The sequence below is a fragment of the Phoca vitulina genome, unplaced genomic scaffold, assembly GCF_004348235.1.
Source record: "Phoca vitulina isolate PV1807 unplaced genomic scaffold, GSC_HSeal_1.0 scaffold10, whole genome shotgun sequence".
Lineage (NCBI taxonomy): Eukaryota > Metazoa > Chordata > Mammalia > Carnivora > Phocidae > Phoca > Phoca vitulina.
Window position 1 is genome coordinate 39,812,846 of NW_022589713.1, and position 25,078 is coordinate 39,837,923.

General features: G+C 42.6%; 1 protein-coding gene across 1 annotated transcript in view; it reads left to right on the top strand.

Moving 5' to 3' along the window:
- The first annotated feature begins 3,334 nt into the window (after window positions 1-3,334).
- TGFBR2 (transforming growth factor beta receptor 2) overlaps window positions 3,335-25,078 on the top strand; it is an 88,738-nt gene continuing 66,994 nt past the window's right edge. Inside the window, exon 1 of the mRNA XM_032408846.1 lies at window positions 3,335-3,428. Coding sequence (XP_032264737.1) covers window positions 3,335-3,428 — 94 coding nt within the window. The remainder of the gene's footprint in view (window positions 3,429-25,078) is intronic.

Below are 25,078 nucleotides of genomic sequence, written 5' to 3' on the forward strand. Positions count from 1 at the left end.
TCCAATTGTTGTGTGTGTGTGTGTGTGCTCAGAGTTCGTAAAACTGGAAATATGGAGACACTCAAGCTGTTTAACTTCGGTTTGACTTGGTTTTTATTGTTTTTCAACTTGGTAAGGGCCTAAAAATTACTTTTTTTTTTTTAAGTCCTGAGTTGAGCTTTTAATTTTTGTTTCTATCTGCAAATGGCCCAATTTTTGCATACGTATCTTAGCTGAAAATTATATTGAAGAAATATACAACTCTGTGTGAAAACAATGTTTTAATGGAGAGTATCAGACTTCTCTTTCAGCAAGAATCCCAAAAGGAGGGTCATATTGACAAATTTTTAAGATCGCCAAATTGCAGTATGTGTGAGTTTACAAGTCTCTGATCTCATTGTGACGGTTTCTAAAGGGCGAGTTTGCACTTGGCAGTGCTGACTTCAGACTCTCAATTTCACAGGAGATTGGGGATTAAATCAGAAATGTGAAAGGCAAACAAAATTAAAATCAACATTTGTGATACATGATGACAAAGACCACCAGTTAAATACTCCACCATGGAACTGAATATCTCAAACCTGGCCTCTAACAGTGAAAAACATCTGTCTTTGCAATAAGTATAGAAAAGAAAGCCTTTGGAATCCCTTGGGCATTTTTATTTGCCTCTCAGTGTGTTTTGGTGAGTAAGGAAGTATATGTATACTGCCCAGAGGAACTTGGGCAAATTTAGAAAAAAAGAAAAAAGAAAAAAAACCCACACCCTTCTCCTTTTTAAAGAAAAGGAAGTAATAGTGACATCACCTCAGCTAAAATCTAGCCGGTTTACATCTCAATTTAGCAGGTAATAGAATGCCTTCTCCAGAGTTGTGAAATAGCGAGGATGATGAAGTCCAATTTTCTTCTGAATCTTTATTACCTCATTCTTTCCTTCATCCAACAGGTATTTTTTAAACACCTATTATGTGCTAGGTACTAAGGATACAACAGTGAATGGAGGGGAACAAATTTAATCCCTGTCCTCAAAAACTTTGGACTTGAGTGGGGGAGAGGAATAGAAGTGAAAGAATGACACAGAATCATCATAAAACCACAGCTGTAGTAAGTGCTAAAAATGAGAAAAATAAGGTGCCAAGAGAACCTATAATGAAAGATCTATTCAGGGAGGTCAGCGAAAGCTTGCCCATCCAGGAAGTTAGGACTGATCCAAGCAAGACCAGGGGTTGGCTGGATGAAGAGGAAAAGAAGGACAGAGAAAGGGAAGGGTGCCCTGGGGAAGGCTCTGTGCAGGAGGAATAGTGGGTATGCTCTATGAATTTTGAGAAGGCTCTCAGCAGGAGAGGAAGAGAGGCCCAGTGAAAGGTTACCAGAGAGGAAGGGCATTGAAGGATCTGGTTTCTAACCTCTATCTCAAGAGCAGTGGGAAGCCACTGAATGAATTTAATCAGAGGGCTGGTATAATTAGGTTTACATTCTGAAAAATGGCTCTGAGTTGAGAAATTGGGTGACAGGGCCCAGAATGGCCCTGACTGGGGCTGGGTGGTTGGGAGACCCCCCGCCCTAGGGATGGCAGTGGTACAGGGGGGGTGGCAATGGAGGAAATGGCAAGAAGCAGATTTTGAACACAACTCTCCTCCATGGCTAAAGTGGCCCCCGCTTTGGCAAGGCTATTTGGTAAGCAAGAAGATGCCCAGCGCTCCTGATTTCCCTGTCCTTCCGGCATCCTGAACACAAGAGCTGGGAAGCGGTCTTTTCCTAAGAGACATTCAGAGGCAGCCTCAATGTTGGGGGAACCAGTGGTGACGAGACTTAAAGTTTCGGGATCAAGCAAATGAACCTTTAGATTGACAGGGAAGTTTTCTGGAGTTGGGTTTCCGGGGAGAGCTATTTGCTTTTCTTCCCGGTGAGCCTGGCCACCTGCCTCTGCAAATAATCTTTCTCTCATCTCAGATAAAGGAAGTTCATTGTGTGACCTGCTGGAAGATCTCCTGGCCAGCAAACTAGACAGAATCTAAATCTTTGCGAGTTGGAAGTAAAATGAGCGTATAATTCCTTACCCAACCAAGAAGCATGGGAAACAAAAAGGGGGTTCTTTAATAATTAAACTTCAAAGGTGTACACCAGGATCCTTGAGGGCAAACTTGGTCACCCCAGCAAGAAGGGAGGGTTGAAAGTCTATCCGGTCCTGCTGCCCTTGTTTCCCTTTCCGCAGAGGAGAAGCTAAGGACTGTCTCTCTTCACAGGCAGTATTGGAATGCAAACCCCTGGCACTGAGCTGACTCCCAGGCCACTTTTCTATTGACATTTTCTGCCATACTCGCTACATTCTCAACATAACATATCCCACCACTATCATTCTGTGGCGGCTGCTCAGTTTCACTTACTGAAGCACCCCCAAGAAGGGGCAATTCAAAATAGGAGGCAGCACTCAAGAGCTCATCACAAATGCCGCAGCTTGGATGTCCTGGATCAGAACCCGCATTTTCACAAGATACTCAGGTGGCCCATACGCACAGTACAGTTTGGGGAAAAAAACTTCCGGACTTGGACCTACAGTAAGCAAAACATTTTGCAATGTGGCAGTGTCTGTCTACGTAACCGGAACCTAAGTTGAGTGAGGCATTACTTACTATTCGACCTGAAACAAAAATGTGCTCACAGCTCCGCTTTCAGCATCCCCCCCGTGGGCTCAGGCACTTGGGAGTTGGAAAACACAATTCTGGAGCACCTGGGAACAATGCAAAGAAGGTTGTGGGGAGGCGGAAGATGCTCCGTGGGCGTGCTCTGGGAAGCGTATACACTGTGTGTGTTCAGCTCCCTTCTGAAACGCGTGCCCTCAGTCACGCCGGGGTAAATACTTGGAGCCAGGAACTCCTGAGGGCGGTGGGGGCAGCTGAAAGTTTGCCAAAGCCCTCGGAGGGGCCGGTCTCGGGGACATGATTGGCAGTCAGGAGAGAGAGGAGGGCTGGAAGCCGAGTGGAGGGAGAAGGCTCTCGGGCGGCGAGAGGTCCTGCCCAGCTGTTGGCGAGGAGTTTCCTGTTTCCCCCGCGGCGCCCGGGTGAAGTTGAGTGAGTCACTCGCGCGCACCGACCGAAGACACCCCCGCGCGCGCGCTCGCCAGGGGCAGGAGCCGGCCTCCTGCGCAGCTCCCCTCGGCCGCCGGGGGCCTCCCCGCGCCCCGCCGGCCTCCAGGCCCCCTCCCGGCTGGCGAGCGGCGCCACATCTGGCCCGCGCATCTGCCCGGCCGGCCGGCGCGGGGTCCCGAGAGGGCGCGGCGCGGAGGCGCAGCCGGGGCTCCGGGAGGCGCCGTCCGCTGCGCTCGGGGCTCGGTCTATGACGAGCGGCGGGGGCTGCCATGGGTCGGGGGCTGCTCAGGGGCCTGTGGCCGCTGCACATCGTCCTGTGGACGCGCATCGCCAGCACGATCCCGCCGCAAGTTCAGAAGTCGGGTGAGTGGCCCCCAGGCGGGCTCGGCGGGGCGCCGGGGGTCCCCGCTGCGCTTGACAGTCGGCCCCCGGCGCTCGGGCGGAAACGGGAAAGTTCCCTCGGCGGCACCCACGCAGCCCGGCTCCCCGAGGCGCCAGGGTGTGAGTTTCTCTTTCAAAAGAGGAGGAAAGTTAAAGGGGAAGGGGCGCTGGGCACGTCGGGCCCCCTTTGTGCGGGCAGGAAAGGCGTTGTGCCGGCCGCGTTCGAGGCGAGCCCCCACCCCCGGAAAGGGAAGTTTGAGAAGTTGCTTGGGCATCTGAAGGAGGCTGGGGAGCCGCGGCCCGGAGCGGAGGCCGCCGAGGCCGCCAAAGCAGCTGGCGCACCTGGGGTCGCCGCGGCCCGGGGCGATGCTGCGTGCCCACCCAGGTCTCGGCCAGCCACCCCCTTCAGTGGCCAGTGATTCCAGCCTTGGCTCCCGGAAGGCGCCGCACGTTCCCCCAGGCCGGCTTCTTGGCCGGGAGTCATCGTATGAAAGTTTCAAGGAACCAGGCAATTTCCAAAAGAAAGTTATCTGGCTCCACCGATGGCTGGGCGCGGGTGGGGTAGGGAGCGGGGATTGTCAGGTGGCAGGCTGGAATTATTAACTCGGTGCCTACTAGGTGCTAGGTGCTGGGTGCTGGAGATGTTGCCCGGAGCGAGACAGCCCTGCCTTCCCGGAGGTGATGGTTCTCTGCAAGCGTCCTTTGAGGGAAACGGAAAAGTTAAATTCGTAACTGTCCCTGAGCTACCCACTCGGGGAGGTTTTCGGAGGTGAAAAATGCAGGAATTGAGTTCTTAATTATTTGTTATGGAAAGTACCGAACCCCGGAGACCTTAAAATTTATTATTTTTTGGCAGCAGTGATCCACATAACTGCGTATCTGCAGCTGAGGTCTGGGTGAACTGAGTACTTGGACCTTGAGGGCCTCAGCTTCCTCATCTGTAAAATGGTTAGATTTGGATAACTTACAGCTCCTTCATCTGTGACATCTTGTCGCTTTCTTGCCCCTTTGGTGACTTGGAGATGCCCTGATAGCCCACATCACCCTGAGGCGCTCGCTTTATTTACCAAGGGCCAGGGGCAGACTTACCTTTAGGTTTGTCTAGAAGAAATAAGCACCAGGTTCTAAATGGTACGTTTCAAGAGTATTTGAAGTGGATTGAGAACTTTTTTAAAATGGTATTTCTTATTGAAGGTGGCATGGAGATGGGAGTTTCGAATGGAATGAGGAAGAAGCACTGTTGTAAACAAAAAATCCTAACCCAGATTTGAGTTTAATAAAGTCCTAGTGTCTCATTTTTGGATGTTTTCCTACGTTGCAGCACCAGCATGTTCAAGTGTCTCTGATTATACTCCCAGACACTTAAAAACTGAGTTGTATGTTGCTAATAAAGATTTTAAATGGCACCCTTAATTTTCTGAGCATGTTAAAAATCATTAAAACTTTTGTTTCAGGTTACGAAAGAAGGAAATCAGCAGACCCTGATTTCGTTAGATTTTGTTTACAAGGATAAGATTTATGAATTTTCAAATTCCAGACTCGGTAGTTCATGAGTCAGTTTCATTTCATCTATATACACATTTCTAAACAATTAACTTAAAAGCCTAGTGGCTTTTTATTTGGGCTTTTGAACAGTTTTAAAAAACCCACAGATTTCATATTTTGATGGAATTAAAGTTTCCAAATTTGAACTAAGGAATCATTTTGGAATTTGCGTTCATTTGAAATTAAATTTTCAAAGACACTGGAAGGTTGAAGTTAGCTATAATGAAAACGAGAAACCTACTTCCATTTCCATTTTAATTTTCCATGTAAGTAAGCGGTTTCAGGATTTTTCTAAAATAACTGGTAAACCATCAAGATATTTTTCAAAATACCTTACTGTGTGATAAGATATGAGGAAATGAGATGGCTAACAGCATCCTATTAGGCCCCCTAAAAAAGCCCATCTTCTGTTCAGTAGATTGATAAGCGGGCAAAGGGTTTCAGTATAAGAACAAACTTCACTAAGAAATGTACTTAAAACCTTTTTAAAAAATTTTTTTTTGTTTTGTAGATCCACCCTTCCTAAATGCCCCAAATTAAGTAATTAACTCTTTAGGGGGAAATCTTAAATGTCAGAAAACTCTTCAGATCTGAAAAATGTGACTGTTACTTTTCAAATACCTAACAAGAGATTGCTGTTGAGGACTCAGTGTTGGTAATAGTGTCATACAGATAAACTTCTTACCTAAAGTCATGTTAATGATGTACTTATTTTTGTCAAGGTCGGAGACTAGAGATCACTAGGCCCAGAATTTGATCTTTGGTCTGTTGCTTTTCAGAAAACGCATTTTTACCCTCTCGGCCACTTCCTTTAATAACATCTTATTTTTCACCAGTTATGGTCTATACAAAATTCTCATCCTATTTTGGATTTATTGCCTTTTTTCAAGGTAGCGCCCCATGGTGATGAGTCCTCATTATTGTCTGTGTAGCTACCTTAACTGCTACATGGTTTCCATTTTAGTTTGCCAATCCTTAGTTATCAACACAACTTTTAAAATTTTTCTTTATTTTTTAACCCCTTTTTCCAGTTAAGAATGACACCTCATTGGTGCCATTGTAAAAAGCGGCCATTACTCCTTCGTCCTTTTCAGCGTATTTATAGAGCATCTCCTTGTACCAGGCAGGAGGCTCGGACCTGGAGACACTATCCTGAATGAATAAGACAGTTTAACGTATGGGAGGGTGTTAAAGGCAAAGACAAGGACATATAGTTTAACCCTGTGTACTTGAAAGCATTAATGAATACTGGTGGTTTATTCTCTAGACCCCTTTTTCAAAAGCCATTTGGTTGTTGAATGCACTTGGAGGGATGCAAGTTGAATGTTTTTTTTCTCAGTCCCTCTGAACCTCTTTCTTTTCATTGATCTGTTCTTTCCTATGGCCATGTTATAGGCCCCCACTTGGGCCACTCCAGTCCTCCATTCTGTAGCCAATGTGGTGGACCCAATGTGCGCATCCAGTCTTTCTTTTGAGGAGAGGCTTCAAGATACAAGCTTTGGAATGGAGGCCTCCTGGGTTCCAGACCCACCTTCCATTTACTGGCTGTGTAAGGGGACACAGTCCCCTTCCTTCTCTAACCTCCAAACCCATTTGTAAAATGGGGATTATGGAGTTATGGTGAAGATTAAATGAGATAATGCTTTGAAGTGCTTAACACAGTGCCTGCAACATAGTAAGTGCTCAGTAAATACCAGCTTTCATTATTACTATTAACTCCTTAATCAGGCCTCAATAGGTCCTCCATGATTTGGTTGCCATTTGATTCTGAGACTTCACATCCCACTAAGGCTCACACTTTCCAGTTGTATCCTTATCATCCTGCATACACATTCCCTGAGCAGTTTAGGCCTTTTAGTGCCTTTGTTCAAGCTGCTATCTGTCTGGAACTCCTTACCCGAATAATTTTCCCTGTCTTTCAGACTTAACTCAAGTGTCATCTGCTTAAGGAAACCTGTTTGAATGCCCCGGGGTTGAGCTGAACATGCCCTCCTGGGGACAGACCTCTCTCTTATCTCATAACAATAGCCAAAATTATATCTTTATGTAACTCCCTTGCCAAGCAAACCTCTCAAAGGCAAGGGGTGTATCTTGTTAATTTCTCCACATCCAGCGTCCCCAAGGACCTGACACATCACCTAGCACCCAGGAAATGTTGAGCTGAGCTGCTGGTACAATCCAGGGCAAGCATTTTAACAACCAGGCAGCCCCTGTTTATTGGGAGTTTGCTCTGAATGGTAAAATCTTCCTTTTAGTTAGAATAGTTTTGGCTCTGATCTAAGTGGGCAGTTTGGCTGTTTTTATAGTATGTAATTGGTGTTTTTTTTTTTTTTTTATTCTGATGAGATATGGAAAGAGATGCTTCAACTTCTCACAAACATGATGGAAAGTTCTCATCCAGTCCCTTTAGCTATACATTTTGAACTGGTGTAAGGCATTCTAAGCCATTCCAAAACTTTAGGGTTTCACCAAAGAAATTTTCCAGTAAATACTGAATTCTCTCTCTCTCTTTTTTTTTTCTCTAGAAGGTTGTCGAAAGGAGACTTTCGTTAAAAATGAAGTGCTGAAATCTAAATTTAGCTTTTAAGTTTCTTTTTTCATCAGGGTTTGATGTTTTGGTTTATAAGCGGTGAAGCAGAGTTGGGCGAAGGGAAGTGTGGGCCTGCAGCAGCTTCTGTCTGCTGCAGAGCAGTGTGGATATTATTTAGGTCTGATGCAAACCACCAAAACAGTTTAAAATAGGGTGCAGAGGAAACATACTTCCTGGCTAGAGCATGGCATTATTTAGCCAATTTCCACATAAAAGCATAACTCTGCCACCTTGTTAGCTTCTGCCCTCCAGCTCCTCATGTGTGGCTTCAGCCGAATTAACACATGATTTTCAGTGGAAATGACTTAGCAGATACACATTAGTAGTAAGAATGCTCAATACTTATTTTGTGCTCCCTCTTTTTCATGTCATGTTTTGCTCCCCAGGTACTTGTTGCTTCTGACTGAGGCAATACGATGATTCTCCTTCCTTGCCTGGCATGTCAGAAGGGTTTAGAACGCTGAGCAGGCACATTGGCTCATCTCAGGGAGAAGTGGGGAGAAGGGAAACTAACATTAGAAAATCTGCTCTGAGCCAGCTGCTTGAGATGACTTATCTAATTTAATCTTCAGAAGAAGCCTGCAAGATAAGTTTTATTATCTTTATTTATAAATGGGGAAGATGGAGTCTGCTCAAGGTCGCTTGAAGTTTGCCTGTGTGTGTGTGTGTATGCGTGCGTTCTCAGCTTGCCCTGCTTGCATTCTGCTAGGCTCTTTTACATAGTGGATCTGTGAGTACATATGTTGAGATGGAAGTTAGGGAAGGGGTAAAGAGTCATCGTGTTTGAGAAGGGGAAACTTACCATCTGATACCATCAATTCAGTGCTCCTGATTTCCCGATTTGCTTGGCTTGCGTGATCTGCCTCCTTCCTGACTATCTCTGTACCATAGAAAATCAAGATAAGACCGTCTCTTTACGAGGAAACTCTACTCTTCCTAGTCTTATCATGGAGTCTGGGTGGCAGGAGCCACCTCATGTGACCCATGGTTCGATCGCTTACAGCAGTTGGACAAGCACCGTTTTCAAAGCTGTGTACTGTACACCCCCAGATTCCAGGCACGTAGGACCAGCATGTGTGTACAGGCCTCAAACAACTGTTGGTTGAGGGCAGAGAGAACAGAATTTATCGAACATAACAAAGGCGGATGATTTGACTCTTGAGGTCCCACTAATTTGAAAACTGGTATGTGGTTAAGGTTCTTCTCCTCATGGTAGGATCTGGTCTTTTACTTGCTATGATCAGCTTTTTAGGTCTTGGCACTCAACATGAAGCAACTGCCTCCTTAGATGTAGTCAACTCAGGATCTCCCCCTTAGGCTTTCAAGGGTTCCCTAGCATCTTTGTTTTGTTTACAGGGCTGGAGCTTAGTTCATTAGAATGGGTTTAGCTGCAGAGTAAGTGCTCGTGACTCCTGAGGATGTAGGTGGGAAAGGCTGTCTGCTGTCAAGACATGCGGCTCTCTCTCTCTCTTTCTTTCTTCCTTTCTTTTTCTTTTTTTTTTTTTTTAAAGATTTTATTTATTTATTTGACAGAGAGAGACACAGCGAGAGAGGGAACACAAGCAACGGCAGAGGGAGAAGGAGAAGCAGGCTTCCCAAGGAGCAGGGAGCCCTATGCGGGTCTCCATCCCAGGACCCTGGGATCATGACCTGAGCCGAAGGCAGACGCTTAAAGACTGAGCCACCCAGGCGCCCCTCTTTTTCCTGTTTTTCCTTTCCTTCCTTCCCTTCCTTTCCTTCTGTCCTTTTCTTTTCTTTTCTTTTCCTTTCTTTTCTCTCTTCTTATATGATGAGATGCCCCCCCCCAATTTGTTCAGCTCAATTAAAATGTAGGCCTAGTATATGGGCAAAAGGGGCCTCTGCCCTGGGTCTTAGAGGGCACTGCCTTTGGTCTTCTAAAGTCAGACCCCTGTCCATGGGGTGAGAAGACTGGGCCTCTGTGGCTACGGGGGAGCTGTAGCTGTGTGGGGTGTGTGCAGGGATGTGTTACAACGTGGGCGTCCATGCATATCTTACGAGGCCCCACTTGGTACAGGATGGAGCAGGCATCGAAAGAGGAAGGTGTATGATTGGCCAGGCCTGGGACAGTGTTTACCCAAAACGCCCAGTTCCAGAAAGGGACTTGAATAGTTCAAGAGTTTTACAATTATACTTGGTCTTCCAAAGTATTATGAAGATACATTTGTTAGTCAGGGTAGGACAAAACCTATTTTATGCGACAGTTTCTCCACTTAATTTATAACTTCCAATATTTTGATCTATGGTATGTGGGCCTTCATTTGTCCTTACCCTGGGTCTTCCGATGCCATTGGAACAACATTCCTTTGCAGAGGTATGGGGCACCAGATTGGTTTTTGTTGATTGTGTTATGTTCTCCCTGGAGAGACTGGTCATTAATGAAAAAGCTAAGACTGTTTGTGATCATAATGTTGCATCTTCTTTGTGAAATTCGGGTTTTCATAGTTTGTATTTTCTTGAAGGAAACCTTAGTTCTATTAATTTGACTCGTTCTGTCTGCTATTTCACTTATACACTTTTTTTAAAGATTTCCCAGTGCTGTAGTAGCCTTTCCTCCCTGTATTAGGAACACTAGGGCAAGGTGAAACTTCTCTGGATGTTTTTTTCTACTATTGTAAATATTTATTTGAGTGATCCATAGCCTTCTCAAGCCTCTGTAAGGAAAACAAGAACATTAGAACAGTGTTAAGAAGTAAAAAGCCCTTCGACATTATAAAAGTATTGGATTGTCAAAACTATACATTTTAGAGAGCCAGGGAGTTGGCAAAACAAACATGAATGTTTCAAAGGAAAATATGGGGTCAGGTGCATACTTTAAGCATATGCCCCAGCAGGTCTTATCTGTGAAAGCTGTAAATCATTACAGAGGATTCACTAACTTTGGAGGAAACTCACTCTGCTGCTTTGTGGATGACTACTGGTCATCCTAAAACTCTGTGGAACTTTTCTACATAGGGAAATTGAATTGGCCTCATGTTCCCTGTGAGTGGTGTCCCTCTCTTGAGGAAGCATTATTCATGAGCCTTCTTAGACTGGTTTCCCAGTAATGTATGGAGCCCACTTATTGAGATCTTGCTACTGCCTGGATCATGCTGAGCACTACGTCTCTATTAGTTAATCTTCAAAACAACTCCATGAGGTAGATTTTATAATACTCATTATAAGTCCTTTGGAGTTTAGATAACTTAGCAAAGGCCACCCACTTAGCAAATGATTATGCTTGGGTTGGAACCAGGATGGTCTGGTCTAGGGACCCGGCCTCTAATTGTTATCTTATATACAATACTGAGACTAGGCCGCTTCAATTGACATACTGTTCTCTATTGTAGCATGGGTGGTGGGGGAACATAGGGGTTAAGAAAACTAATGGTAATGTCCAACATATTTCTAATGCTTTAATGTTTTTCATTTATTATCCCATTTAATTTCTTTAGCTAAATAAAATAACATTTGATTCATACACCAGGTAATCAAACATCATGCCTGTCTTGTGACCTCAATGGGAAAATGCAGTATATACATCAGTTGATGAATCATGGAGTATTTATGCCATCAAGGAGTTTTTAGGTATTCCGAACAAAACCACCCCTTTATTTGGAAGGATTGGGGGAATTCAGGGATGCATAAATACGTGGGGGATATATATGGGATGCCAAGGTGGATTCACCATGAGGTGAATGGAATGTAACTTTCAAGGCTTATCCCTGGTATAGACCCATCTCCTGGCCATGGAAGGGAGACTGGCAGTGTGCTTAGTGAGTGTCAGTCAAGTCCAAGAATATTTAAGAAATCTTGCAGTGCCTTGAATATTATAGCTCACCATATAAAAGAAACTTGATGGAGGTTTTCCCAAATTTAGAGACACTTCAGAGCATTTATAGGATATCACTTAAAATGAGTGATGAAGCTGAAACTTTTTCGAAACTATTCAAAAATAAATTACAAATTCTGATCAACAGTTCTAGAGGAAAGACTGAATTATTTTTCTATTCTCTCTATAGAGAATATTACAAAATATCACTGGAAGAGGCAATCAAAGAGTATGCAATCAAAAAAGATAATAAACATATTTCAGGGATACGTCAGGTAGTTAATTAATAAAAATAATTTTTTCTTTTAAAATTTTATGTTTGTGGTATTTGTAGCTTTTTAAAATTTGCAATTTGTAAGACGACATTTTAAATTCTAAGTATTCACTTTCATACCTAAATTTCTATTCTTAATTTTTATATCCTTTTTCTTAAAAAGTGCCCCTGAAATTTAAAAGCTTCAGCTTTCACGAGAACCAACCCTATGCTTAATGGTAGGATTTGCTTGTTGGTCTAGAAAATAAATAAAAATGCCTCCTTCCCTCCCCCCACCCCCATACAGAGACTGAAGTCTGCATTGTTACATCACCAAACCCAAACTTTTTTTCCCCAGGTTTAACTACACCCTTCATTATTTTCCTAGTTTAGAGGCCCCATGCCAAGTAGAGAAGAAGTTGTAAATATGTAATTATCACAGAACCTTGATCTTGAATGAAACCCAGATCTGACCCTTAGTTTGAGATGAAGACTGTGCCTAGGAGACAGCTGGTGAAGACTAAAATATGTTATACTGGCAACCAAGGTGTCCGGGTGGTCTGTTCAAGTCCCTTGGCCCCAGTATTTCTCATTTTTTTCTAGGTACAGTGTCAAGAATTGGACTAGATGAGATTTTCAATTTATTCTGTTCTGAAATGTTTCATTTTGTAGCTTAGTGGAGGAAATCATTGAAGTTGACCGAAAAACATAATCCTTAACTAATCGAAGTAGAAAACTCAAAAGTCATAACAGGTCAGAACAGACACATACCACAAACATCCACTTGGAGTTTGTTGGAGATGACTACTATTGAAAAAGAAAAAGAAACCATAGTTATTTTGAAAATTTCCTGGTACAGGTGCCTGAGCATACACCGTGACTAAATAGCATGTTTACTTGAGCTAGCACTTCTTCCTTGCTGAAGAAAAGGCTTACTTGGTTTTGGTGGTAATACCGTTTCTCGTTCATTAATTATGGTGTTCTCATTCTCCCCTTCCTCTGAATTGGTTGAAGTGTCTGTGAAGGTTTTTCCTGAGGAAGAGAATTATGAAATACTTTGCTATGTCTAGGAAAAGAAAGTCCTAAAGAAGCGCCTATGTTTTTTGGGAAAAGAAAGGAAACTCGTCTGAATATAATTAGTCTTCTCTGGCTTTTCAAAGATTTTTCACCACTTTTCTTAAAATATTCTCAGAAAAGACAGAATTTGCTACAGATTGGCAGATTGCAGACTGCTTTTTTAGGCAGGGGAGTAGCTATGAACCCCATAATTGCATTTCTGTATGGTCTGCCTACACCATTTAGTACAGAGAAGAAATCTTCTAACTATTGCTTTGAATGACTATCTTGTTACTACATATCACTCTTATGTTTTGTTTTCTAAAACCCATTGTATTGGGGGAAAACGATGATAAAATTTGACCTCAAATGTGTGAAAAGGAAAAACAACAACTACAACAACCAGCAGTCACATTTTGCATTCACTATTCAGGAATCCCTAAAATTACATTGTTGTAAAATAATTTCTAACAATCTCAGCACTTCCTGGGCACTCTTTTAGTCTTATAGTTCCTATTATAATTAATTATATAATTTGTATTGCCTCTTTTCTCACCTGTTTATTCCAAGGAGCCCCAAACCAGCCAGTCTTTTCTTTTTTGCTGTTTTCTGTTTTCCATCATCTCCAGCAAGCCCTGCTTGTTCTACCTTCTCTCCCCTTCACGAGCCTCATTTAACATCTACCTATTGTGAGTTATAATATGCACTGAGGTTCAAATCTGGAACTCAAGCATTCTGACCGCAAAACGATGCTTTTGTATCATCCCCTGATAACAGTAGCTGAAGATGTTCTAATGCCTTGCTACTCAAAGGGTGGTCCAGAGACCAGCAGCATCAGCATCACTGAGAATTACTAGAAATGCAGAATGTTGGGCCTGCTCAGAATCAGCATTTTAACAAGATCCCCAGGTGACTCCTGTACATAGGCACTGAAGTTTGAGAAGTGCCGCTCCAATAACATTAAAGCATCTTCCACAGAGGAAGCAAAGGATCTGCAGTGATGGGTGGATCAGATCAGACTTGTTTCTGTCACTGAAGAAGAGAAGGATTCCAGGGAGAGTGGCTTCTAGTTTTATGAGGGTGTTTTGACTCCTCCCTAGCTACAAGGCCCCTTTTTAACTGTAGGTAACTAACACACTGAAGCTAGCAGCAACAAACGCTCTGACAGCAAGTCAGGTCGGTTAGTGAGTTGGTTTTATCCTGTCTGTTTACCCAAAACATCTTCCATGGCTCTTTCCCTTGGCCAACAACTGTAGATCCTAGAGATCCGTTTCTCTGCATTTAACACATTTACTCATTAGGCATTTAATCACAGACCGCCTTGACATTTGTAGGCCTTAATTAAGAGCTATTATACCTTGGCATTTCTTAAAGTATGTGGCACTGTGCTGTATACAAAGTATGTACCCAATAAATAAATGAATTAATGTCAGATTTTTCAGGACATGGTTCTACTCTTCAGCGTTAAAAAAAAAATCTTTTGCCTTGAGAAACTTATTTGGTTGATGCCGAGTGAGAACTCACTGAATTTTCTTGAATCCCTCAACATTTATTTTAGTCTGTTCTCAGAGTGCCACCAATGGCTTTTTCAGTGATTGCTATTTTATTCACCATAAGGCAATTTTTTGCACCTCAGTTACTTTTGTCTTTAAGAATTATTGGTCTCGGGGCGCCTGGGTGGCTCAGTCGTTAAGCGCCTGCCTTCGGCTCGGGTCATGATCAGGTCATGGGATCGAGCCCCGCATCGGGCTCCCTGCTCGGCGGGAAGCCTGCTTCTCCCTCTCCCACTCCCCCTGCTTGTGTTCCCTCTCTCGCTGTCTCTCTCTCTGTCAAATAAATAAAATCTTTAAAAAAAAATAAAATAAAATTTAAGAATTATTGGTCTCTGGCCGTTACAACAATCAGTTCTCACACCTCTTTCTGATTTTTTAAATAATTTTATTTCCTAATTTTTTTTTTTCCTTTTGACATTGTAAATGTCCTGGGCAAAAAACCAAACAAAAAACAGAAAAAAACTTTCCATAGAAACCTGTATTTCATGTTGCTGCCTTCTGCATCAACTCTCATCTTATTCCTCAGAATAACTGTACATCTTATCACCTAGAACCTCGTAATCAGACAAATTTTTACAACAGGAACCTAGTTACATGAAATGCATAACCATTTGGTTTCATTTTTACTCTTAAATCATGCTACCACAATGCAAGTCTGAACTCATGTTTCCTGTCCTCTGTGAGAAGCTCATTGGTTTCTGCCCATGGATACCCTTCGTCATTTTCTCTTTAATACATGTACACGGCCATCAGTTAAATCTTCTCCCCAGACGTCATTTTGAATAGGTGGCTCCTGATAGAAAGCCTTCTATGGATCTTCTCTATGGATCCTAGGTGATTGATTATATGGCCCTTACTTTCTCTTTGAGGTCAGGGGCCATGTCAGTATCCTTGGTTCCTAAGGTGTACCGATGGGTCACAGGACCGGTTTGATGATTACATGCATGAATGCGGCCAGGCCTCTCTCCCATTTCCCTTTCTGCTCTGGCGCATGCCTCAGGCCCTGGTTCCATTCGAACTAGATGTCCTCACGCATCCTTTTGCTTTTAGATTTGTAACTGGTGACTGTTCTGCTCCTCCCAATTTTCCCGTTCTCTACCCATGCCCTACAATACCTCCACCATGCTGAAATAATGCCTGAGCAAATGCCATTTCCCCTCTTGGATCTTTAGTTAGTTACACCAGTCAGATTTCCCTTCTTTTTCCCCTTCACAGCCCCACCAATAGGCCTGGCTTCCGCACTCAGGTGGCTTTGGCCACCAGGCTACCTGTAGCTATATAGTTGTGCCCCTTATTAGAATGAAGATTCTTTGAGGGAGAATCTTCTGTCTGATTCTTCCCTAGCACTCACCGTGCATTCTCACTGAAAGATTGTTGCTGTTTAGAATTCATTACTTTTATTTATTTATTTATTTTTTTAAAGATTTTATTTATTTGACAGAGAGCACAAGCAGAGGGAGAGAGAGGGAGAAGCAGGCTCCCTGCTGAGCAAGGAGCCCAATGTGGGACTCAATCCCAGGACTCTGGGATCATGACCTGGGCCGAAGGCAGCCAATTAACCGACTGAGCCACCCAGGCGTCCCCAGAATTCATTACTTTTAAAGGCCAGGGAAACTCCTTATAAATCCAAGATGGGATGATAGGATATATATATATATATATCCATAAATATATATATATATATAAATTTGTGTGTGTATATTTTTTTTCTAGACTGTTTACCTTCTCACCACCAAGTGCGTCATCGGGGTTTGTCATTTATAATAAAGCCACCCAGAGGGAACCATGGGCTTGTGGGAAATTTTGAATGATCTGAGGCATGTAAGTTGCTCTTTGCAGGGGAGGTTCCCTCTGCCTTCAGTCTTTAGCTTCTGTGAATTTGGGGGAGCTGCAGTCTGTGGGTGTTAAGGCCTGTTGCTTTTCCATCCGTCACAGACTGCCTTTGATTCATTTATCCTCTTGTGTGTGACTCTTTTGTAGGGGACCCAACGTGTTACAACTGTAGGCGCCAGAAAAAGTCATAAAGTAAATCGTATTATCTGACTCAGAACAATTTTTTGCCACTCCTGCCTTTCATTTTTTATGAATTGTAGGGTATCTCCTGTCATTGGGATACTTGGAGAAGGGGCAGTTGAACGAAGGGGTTTTGGTGCAGTGGAGAGCATCTGAAGACACCCTTCTACCTGCCTGAAGGAAGACATCCCCTATTGCAAAGATGACTCCTGGTTTTAACAACAGCTTCCAGACATGGCTCCCGCCTCTCTTCCAGCCGGATTGTCACCCAGGGAGCCCCTCCTCCAGGGAAATTGGGGAGCTACCCCTGACTTCATAACATTACTTAGGCATGGACTAACAGTGCCCTACCTACTCTACCTAGGGGAAAAAGGACATGAAATAAGAATTTTATGTCTTAATATTCTGTGGCACTTATGGGAAATGGTTGACATAGAATACTTTTAATTTGATGTACTGTTGGTTAGCTTTCAAAACTGCTGAAAGCATTTCTCTTTCAAGATTTTGATGATGCTGTTGGTGAGGATGTTTGTGGCCATTACATAATCACTTATGCAGCACCGTGCAAAGCATTTCATCAAACTCAAGAGTGTCTCCTGTTACCAGTTTATTAATGAAATACTTACGGTATCTTCAGGGCCAAGGAAGGAACCTAGTTTCTTAATAGCTCCATTTTTGCTTCTTGAATAACTGTTGGAACTACAGTTACCTCTGCTCCAAGCTTATTGGCATTGTTACTCCTCAAGGTATAACTCCTTCTTAAAAGCAATTGACTAAATGTCAGATGTCTGTGTTACTCATGTTCTGCCAGTCAGACAGTTTTGTTCTTCTCTATTTTTATTCAGACATTCATCTTTAAGCTCTGGGAAAGGAATCTTAACCTTGACCTCTGATACAATGTACTGTTTTTATTACGATCAATACTTTAATAAAATTTATGTTAAAACAAGTCATGGTGAGCATTTTATAAATTGTCAAATCACTATGTTGTACACCTGAAGCTAATACAATATCGTATGCCAAGTGTACTTCAATTAATAATGATAATAATAATAATAATAAGAGAGAGTCTTTAGAGGGAGCCCCTGAAAATCTTGGGAAAATCTGATTGATCCAGTGTCACTTCTTCCCATGTTACACGAAGTGATCACGGAGCCCACCTGGCATTTGTGCTCTCTGAATGGAAGTGCCTTGAAGTTAAGAGCAAATGAACGGGTTGGAGGTGGTAGTTGATGATCCTGCTGGTTGAAAGCAGTCACTTGTGTGCCCTTCCTCAGCAGTGACCAGGGCTGCAGTGGAAGGTCCTGATTTTCATGAACATTTCTGCCCACAGCCCTCTCTGGCACATATCTCTTGGGAGCATATAAGATGTCCCTTGTTGTTAAAGTGGCTGTTAAGTGAATACGAAAAGCACAACAAACATCGTAAAAATCGTCATTTGCCAGCTTGTCCAGGCATATAAAAAAAAAAACAAAACCTAGTGTCAGTGGGGCGCCCGGGTGGCTCAGTCTTTAAGCTTCTGCCTTCGGCTCAGGTCATGATCCCAGGGTCCTGGGATCGATCCCCGCATCGGGCTCCCTGCTCGGCGGGAAGCCTGCTTCTCCCTCTCCCACTCCCCCTGCTTGTGTTCCCCCTCTCGCTGTCTCTCTCTGTCAAATAAATAAATAAAATCTTAAAAAAAAAAAAACTAGTGTCAGGAAAACAGAAAAGAGCAGGGATTTGAATGACTTTATTCTTTTTGAGGCTTACAAGGGAAAGAGCACCAGTGGGAAAAAAGTCTAGTGTGATAACTTCAAAGAAAACATGTTGACCATGTCTGGCTACAATAATTTTTTAATAACCCCTTACGTTAATAGAGTGCTTTATGTAAAACTCTTTCACCTGGGTGTCATATTTAATTCTGGAAACAACCCTCTGAATGGGTATAATTATCCTGTTTTACAGATACTACGGAAATGGAAGCCCAGAAAGATGAAACCATCTGAGGCATTGTAAAGCATCACAAATTTGTGTTTCTGTCATTTTACCGTTTTTTGGTCTTCGTGCTCCCTTGCTGCTTAATTTTCCAAGTAAATGTAAGACAAACACTATGGTCCCATCGTGTTTTTATATTTCTGTAGCTAACTTGTAGTAGAGGGGATGGTAGCGTTCATGTCAAGAAGCCCTGTTCTTTGCCTCAAAAATCGGAAACCATATTTAGGAAGGGAGAATTCCCTCCTTCAAGACACACTTCTCTGAGGGCTTTGTCGCCCGGACTTACTAGAGTTCAAGCTATGTAATGAGTCATTTTTCTTTATCTCCTTTTCTTGTGGGGCAGTTTTTCTTTTAAACACTATGCAGTCGGCCTTCTTGAGGGTTATGTCACTCCTGCCAATAGACACAGGTGGCCATTTATAAAAGACTGTGGCAGTTGCCACAGTCCTGTTGTTTTCCTCTTTGCCAGAGCTTCATGTTCCTTCACATAATCAGGGAGATGGATGTCTTTACACAAGAAGGGTGTGTCTTCACCATATAGGCCTAGAGGTCAAGTGTTGTCTTTGGCTTCCTTTCCCAGAACTTTTCAAAGATGAATGTTTGAATACAGATACAGAGAAGAACAAGATTGTTTTGACTGGCAGAACACAAGAAACACAGGCATCTAGTATTTATTTAAATTACTTTTATATAAAAGAACTTGTATCTTGAGGAGTAGCAAAGCCTACTTACTTGACTGACATTTTCAAAGGCTGTGGTAAAGAATCACCTTGATTAGCAGAAACTGCGTTCTGTTTGCCAGCTACACAAAGCTAACTGATAACTCCTGCTTGCCTGCAATTTGCTCTATAAAATGTCATTTCCCCCACAACATAAAAAGAGAAGTTGAGTCATGATGTTGTTTACTCCACTTTGGTTAAGGAAACATGTTAAATGAGCTCCCACATTATATAGTATGGACTTCTTTCTCTTCTTTTCCACCATTATTCATCAGGATGATTTTTCCAGTGGACTCGGAACTAAGGATTATTCTGATCCTTCCGCCTCTGTGAAAATTTCCTAGAAGAGATCAGTGTCTTTAAGGAATGACTGGGTTCATGAGTTTATATGAGAAGTGGAGAGATCTTCAAATTAGAATAGGTTGCAGTGTTACCTTTTTATGTACTTCTTGTTTAAAAAGGATGCCATAGTAAATCTTCTAGAAGACTACCTTTTATATAATCCTTTAAAAAATGGTAATTTGTACATACTGTTTCCTGTTAAGGCATATGTAATTATACTTAGAAAAATACTCAAATTTTGAACATTTCAGAGATGGTCCCTCTTCAGATCTGGTACATAGGTGGTGCTCAATATATATCTGTTAAATGGAATAAGATAGAAAAAAAAAATCCGAGACTAGGAAGGGAAATTAAATTGTAGGACTATATTGACTTAAAAGTTATTTTTTTGTGTTATATCTGTTTAGCTTCATGATTTTCTGAAGGAAAAGCTTCTCCACAACTGTTAAATCTGATCTAAGGAACTATTTATCTTATTAATTTCCTTGGTAGTTTATCTAAAGGGAGATACACTTTCTTACGTCGGACTTTTTTGAAGTCATTATTCATTTTTGCCATGTGGGATCAAAGTCCTTTAAAAATTCAGCTTTCTCAGGAAACCTGCTCCTCAGGTCTTCAGACCGATCCTCCTTCAAACTCATTGTGCCCTTGGCGATTGGCAAAGGATTTCCACCCTTTAAAAAGATAGGAATTTGTAAAACTCTTACTAAAAAATTAATCTAAAAATGACCTTCCAGGGAGAATTTGTATAATAGCAACCTAATGCATTGGCACCAATTATGTTGATGATCTCTGCCTCATCCCAAAACATTATCAGAGTTTGAGTCACATAAGAAAATCACCTGGAGAGCACCAGGGTGGCTCAGTCGGTTAAGTGTCTGCCTTCCCTCAGGTCATGATCCCAGGGTCCTGGGATGGAGTCCCACATCAGGTTCTTTCCTCAGTGGGAGTCTACTTCTCCCTCTCCCTCTGCCCTTCCCCATGCTTATGCTCTCTCTCTTTCTCTCAAATAAATAAAGAAAATCTTAAAAGAAAGAAAGAAAGAAAGAAAGAAAGAAGGAAGAAAAAGAAAGAAAGAAAGGAAGAAAAAGAAAGAAAGAAAGGAAGGAAGGAAGGAAGGAAGGAAGGAAGGAAGGAAGGAAGGAAGGAAGAAAGAAGGAAAGAAAGAAAGAAAGAAAGAAAGAAAGAAAGAAAGAAAGAAAGAAGAAAGAAAGAAAGGAGAAAGAAAGAAAGAAAGAAAGAAAGAAAGAAAGAAAGAAAGAAAGAAAGAAAGAAAGAAAGAAGAAAGAAAGAAAGAAAGAAAGAGAGAGAGAGAGAGAGAGAGAGAAAGAAAGAAAGAAAGAAAGAAAGAAAGAAAGAAAGAAAGAAAGGAGAAAGAAAGAAATAAAGAAGAAAGAAAAAATCACTTGGGTTGGGCTTGACCCTACCTGTACACATTGATAAAAATGTTCTGTTATAATGCAGTTTGAGACTTTCCTAGCAGCCAGGCCAAGCTGGGGAACATGGTTTGTAGGACTGCCCCCTTGTTCCTGTTTAGTTCTTTGCTCCATACAAAATAAATCTTTTCCTGGACTGTATTTATTTTTTTTCCTACTCTGGCTTCACGTAAGAATCATCTGGGGAGCTTTTAAAATAATCCAGTGCCTGAGCCAAACCCCCAGAGTTCTGATTCATTCACCCTGGTGTAAGGCCCTGGCATCAATATTGTTTGAAAAGATCCCCAGACGATTCTGTTGTGGAACCCAGGTTGAGAAACGCTGATTCCTGGCATGGAGGATTTGAACAGAGAAGTCAGGGTATTCACTTAATGTCCCACAGCAAAACAGTACCATTGATTAGGGTCAAAACGTCCCATCCTCTGACTCTAAATCCAGTATAACAAATAAGAGTAAGACTTTGTTACACAGTTATGGGAGAATCAAAATCCCTTTCCTTCTGGAAACTCACCAGCACAGTGGGGGTAAATACTCATCTAAAGCCTGTCTCACAGTACAGGTGCTTGAAAATCAAGGCCAGAGGATCTGGAGCACTGTAGGGTGCGTTGCAGGTGGGTAACTTTCCAAAGGAGCCAACAGTTGACCTGGCTCGGAAGGGCTGGGCACCCCTCCATGGTACCATTCATTGTCCACTCATCAGCAGTTGTGTTTCTGCACTTGCTTCAGGGAAACTGAGGCGCAGTGGGGAGAAGCCTGCTTGGGATGCACGCCCACCAGCCACACAGAGGAGGTGTCCAGCTCTCCTAAGCCACAGCCGATGTGGGCAGTCAGCACACTCTCTGTCTTGGGCCTCTCCTTATGGAAGGTGGCAGACACCCAGTGTCCTTGGGAAGCCATTCTCTGGGTCCCTCTCCAGTCCCAGTGACCCCCTACAGCTGCTGGCAGAGGCACTGAACTCTTTCTGAGGCCTGGGCAGACCACCCTGGGGATGGGAGATCTTGTGGGCAGGTGGAAATACTGGGGGTGAGGAAGGCAGAAGGAGTTAACATACCATAGAGTTTCTGGCAAGGGGTTGTTTGGCAGAAGGATAATCAGACTATGGGGGCCTTAAATACCAGGCCATGTTGTGTGGGCTTAATTCTCTGAGTCACTGGCATATTATAAGTAGGGACATGGCGTAATAGAGCCATCACAAGGCCGGGAGTTTGTGATGTGAAGACTGTGAACGCCTTTCTTCTTTGCCCCCAACGCCTGCCCTCTGCAGTTATCGGAGGGCAGGGGCGTCCATCACATCCTGCCTATGCACCTGGCCTGCATCTGGGCCCTTCTTGCTTCTCATCCCACGTGAGGGTTAGTGGTCCCCCAGCAGCACCTCATGATATTTAAAACAACAGTTCCTTCATTATACCTCAGAAGATACATGGGGAAGTGTCCCAGAACGTCTAATATTTCCACATTCTCTTTAGGTTCTGTGTAGATCTCACTCCATACAAAGTCGTCTGCTGACTCCTCTGGAATGAGGTGTGAACAAACCAAACGAGGGCACAAATTCATTAATTCCAAAGGGGTGCTTTCTTTTGCCGGGGCCTCACTCGTAGACGTTTTCCTGACATGTTCACACCCCAAGTATCTCCAACATATGCTTCATACTTTTAGAAATCTGAAGAATTTAGAGTTTCAGTTGGGTAGAGCCTCAATGGAATACTTTTATTATATCTAATGCCGTTTTAGTGGGCTTGAGACTAGGGAGGTTGGGCTGATTGGACAACATATATAAACCATTGCAAAGAATTTACTAGAGTGGAGAACGATGCCAATAGCCCAGAAATCCTTAAAATCCTCCTCTTCAAGTCCTCTGAAGGAACACAATCAGGTAATTTCTTAGCATCTATAGTCATAGTGGGACCGATTACATGATTTATATCTTTCCATCCATGTACTTGGGAATTATAGGCTGTTTCTGTCTGGACACATGATATTCTAATGTTTATGAAAATACTCTTTAGTAGTGCACTTTAATTATAATACTTTGTTCTGGGAGGATCCAGCCAGGCCTCTTTTATGATCTGTGTTTTTAGTTTTAATCTTAAAAGGGCTGTAAAAATAGTATTGTCTTGCAAGAAAAAAAAAATATGATTAAATTCGATGCCCATGGAGCAGTAGGGATTATAAACCATTTAAACTTCTCCTGGAAATATTGGATAAAAAGAGAAGTTACACAGGCAGGTAGAAGTCTCCAAGGAGAAAACTTGCCCTGGAGGAATGCTTTTAATTAGATTTGGCTTCCCTCAGAAGAGTCTAGCGAAGTGGCTTTCCCTGAGGGCTTTGGGATTTTCCCCTGTGAATAAATTCTCTCCCCCATCGGTCATCTCTCTACTGTGTTCTTCTAGAAACTCACCCTTACTTGACATGCCGTGACTTAAACCCTCCAGAAAACCTTGGAAAAGAAGCCAGTATTTTTTTCTGAAATGTTAATTTCCTTGCTTTAGGCTTATGTAGGCTTTGACTGGAAACTTAATCTGTGTGCCTCGGCTCTGCATTATGTTTCAGCCATTGAAATGGGGCTTAATAAGAATTACTTGATAACCTAAGAGTCAGATGAGCCTCACTTTTTTTATTTTTTTAAACAGTCTTTTATCTTAGGCACAGGGATTTGCATTTTGAGAGGTTGTGCCAGCTGACTTGAGCCCCCACAAGTTTCAGCTTGTTGCTTGTTGGTCCATTTTTCTCACTTCTGGAACCTTCTGTTGCTGCCACTCATGGTTTATGGGTTTACTGGGGAACTCTAGTCCTAGTCCCTAATTGTCTTCTGTCCCTACCTCAGCAATAAATAAAACAGATAGCCAATCATTTCCTACATTAACGCATCCCTTAAGAAGTCAGGATAAAACATTAATTACAAAGGCCATCCAAGCCAGCAGGCAAGTCTCTTCCCCGTGGTACTTCTTTTCTGGCTCTGCCCTATTTCTCCTTCCGGGTCCCTTGTAGCTTCTGATGTCAGAGCTCCCTGGAAGCTGAGGAGCCCAGGTCTTGCAGGATTTCTTCAGATCAGTGTTGTCCAATAGAACATTCTACTGTGATGAAAATGTTCTAAATCTCTTCTGGTGACACATAGCTGCTAAGCACTTGAAAATGGCTAGTGCTACTTGAAACGGAATATGTGATTTTATTTTACTTTAGTTATTTATGTTTATGAATTTAGTTATTTAAATTTAAATGTAGAAATCCTTGTGTATTCCTGGCTACCATATTACACATATTACATATTACACATATTACACAGTGCAGCACCAGACCCTTGGCTTCAGAACAATGACAGTGTGCCTTGACAGAAGCATCTTCTCTTGAGTGCCTTGTGGTCTTCTTCTTCTTCTTTTTTTTAAGATTTTATTTATTTGAGAGAGAGTGAGAGAGAGAGAGAGAGAGTATGAACAGGGAGGGGGCAGAGGGAGGGGAAGAAGCAGATTCCCCACTGAGCAGAGAGCCCGTGATGCAGGACTCAATCCCAGAAATCTGGGATCATGACCTGAGCCGAAGGCAGATGCTTAACTGACTGAGCCACCCAGGTGCCCCTCCCCATGGTCTTCTACCTTCATGAACCAGTTCTTCCCAGGAAAGAAACTCTTTTCACTTCTGAACTGACTTCTTTATACTTCTAATTTTGATTAATGGAAACTTGAGCTTTTTATTTTTATTTTGTTAGATGCACAGACTATTCACACTCTCCACACTTGGGTTCAACATGTCTTTTTTTTTTTTCTATTGTCCTATTTCCTCTGTGAGCATATCTTTATTCCTTGTCCAACAACTGCAAATATGCATTATTTTTTTTTTTTTTCAAATAAGAGGAATTTGTCAGAAAGGTAGAAGTTTTCTCTAGGAACCTAAGGAAGGGATATGAAACTTGACGTCGCAGGACAGAGGGAAATGGAAAACTGGAAACAAGTGTTCATTGTGTACCAACTACCACGTGTCAGGCAATGTTGAAGATTTTAGGGTACAGCAGTGAGCTAAACAAAATCCATTATACGCAAGCTAGCAAATAGGATTCTACTAATATGTTGGGGATGATAAGTGCAGGGTGAGGGGCAGAGACTGATGATGAGTGTAATTTTAGAAAGGGTTGTCATATTCCTCTCTGAAGAAGGCATCTATCTGGGGTAAGAATGTTCTAGTTGGAGGAATAGCAAGTCCAGATGTCCTAAAACTAGAGTGTGCTTGTTACCTCTTCACACCCTCTCAGCATCCCCATGGTCTCTCATCTTTACATTTTTTTTTTTTAAAGATTTTATTTATTTATTTGAGAGAGAGAGAGAGAATGA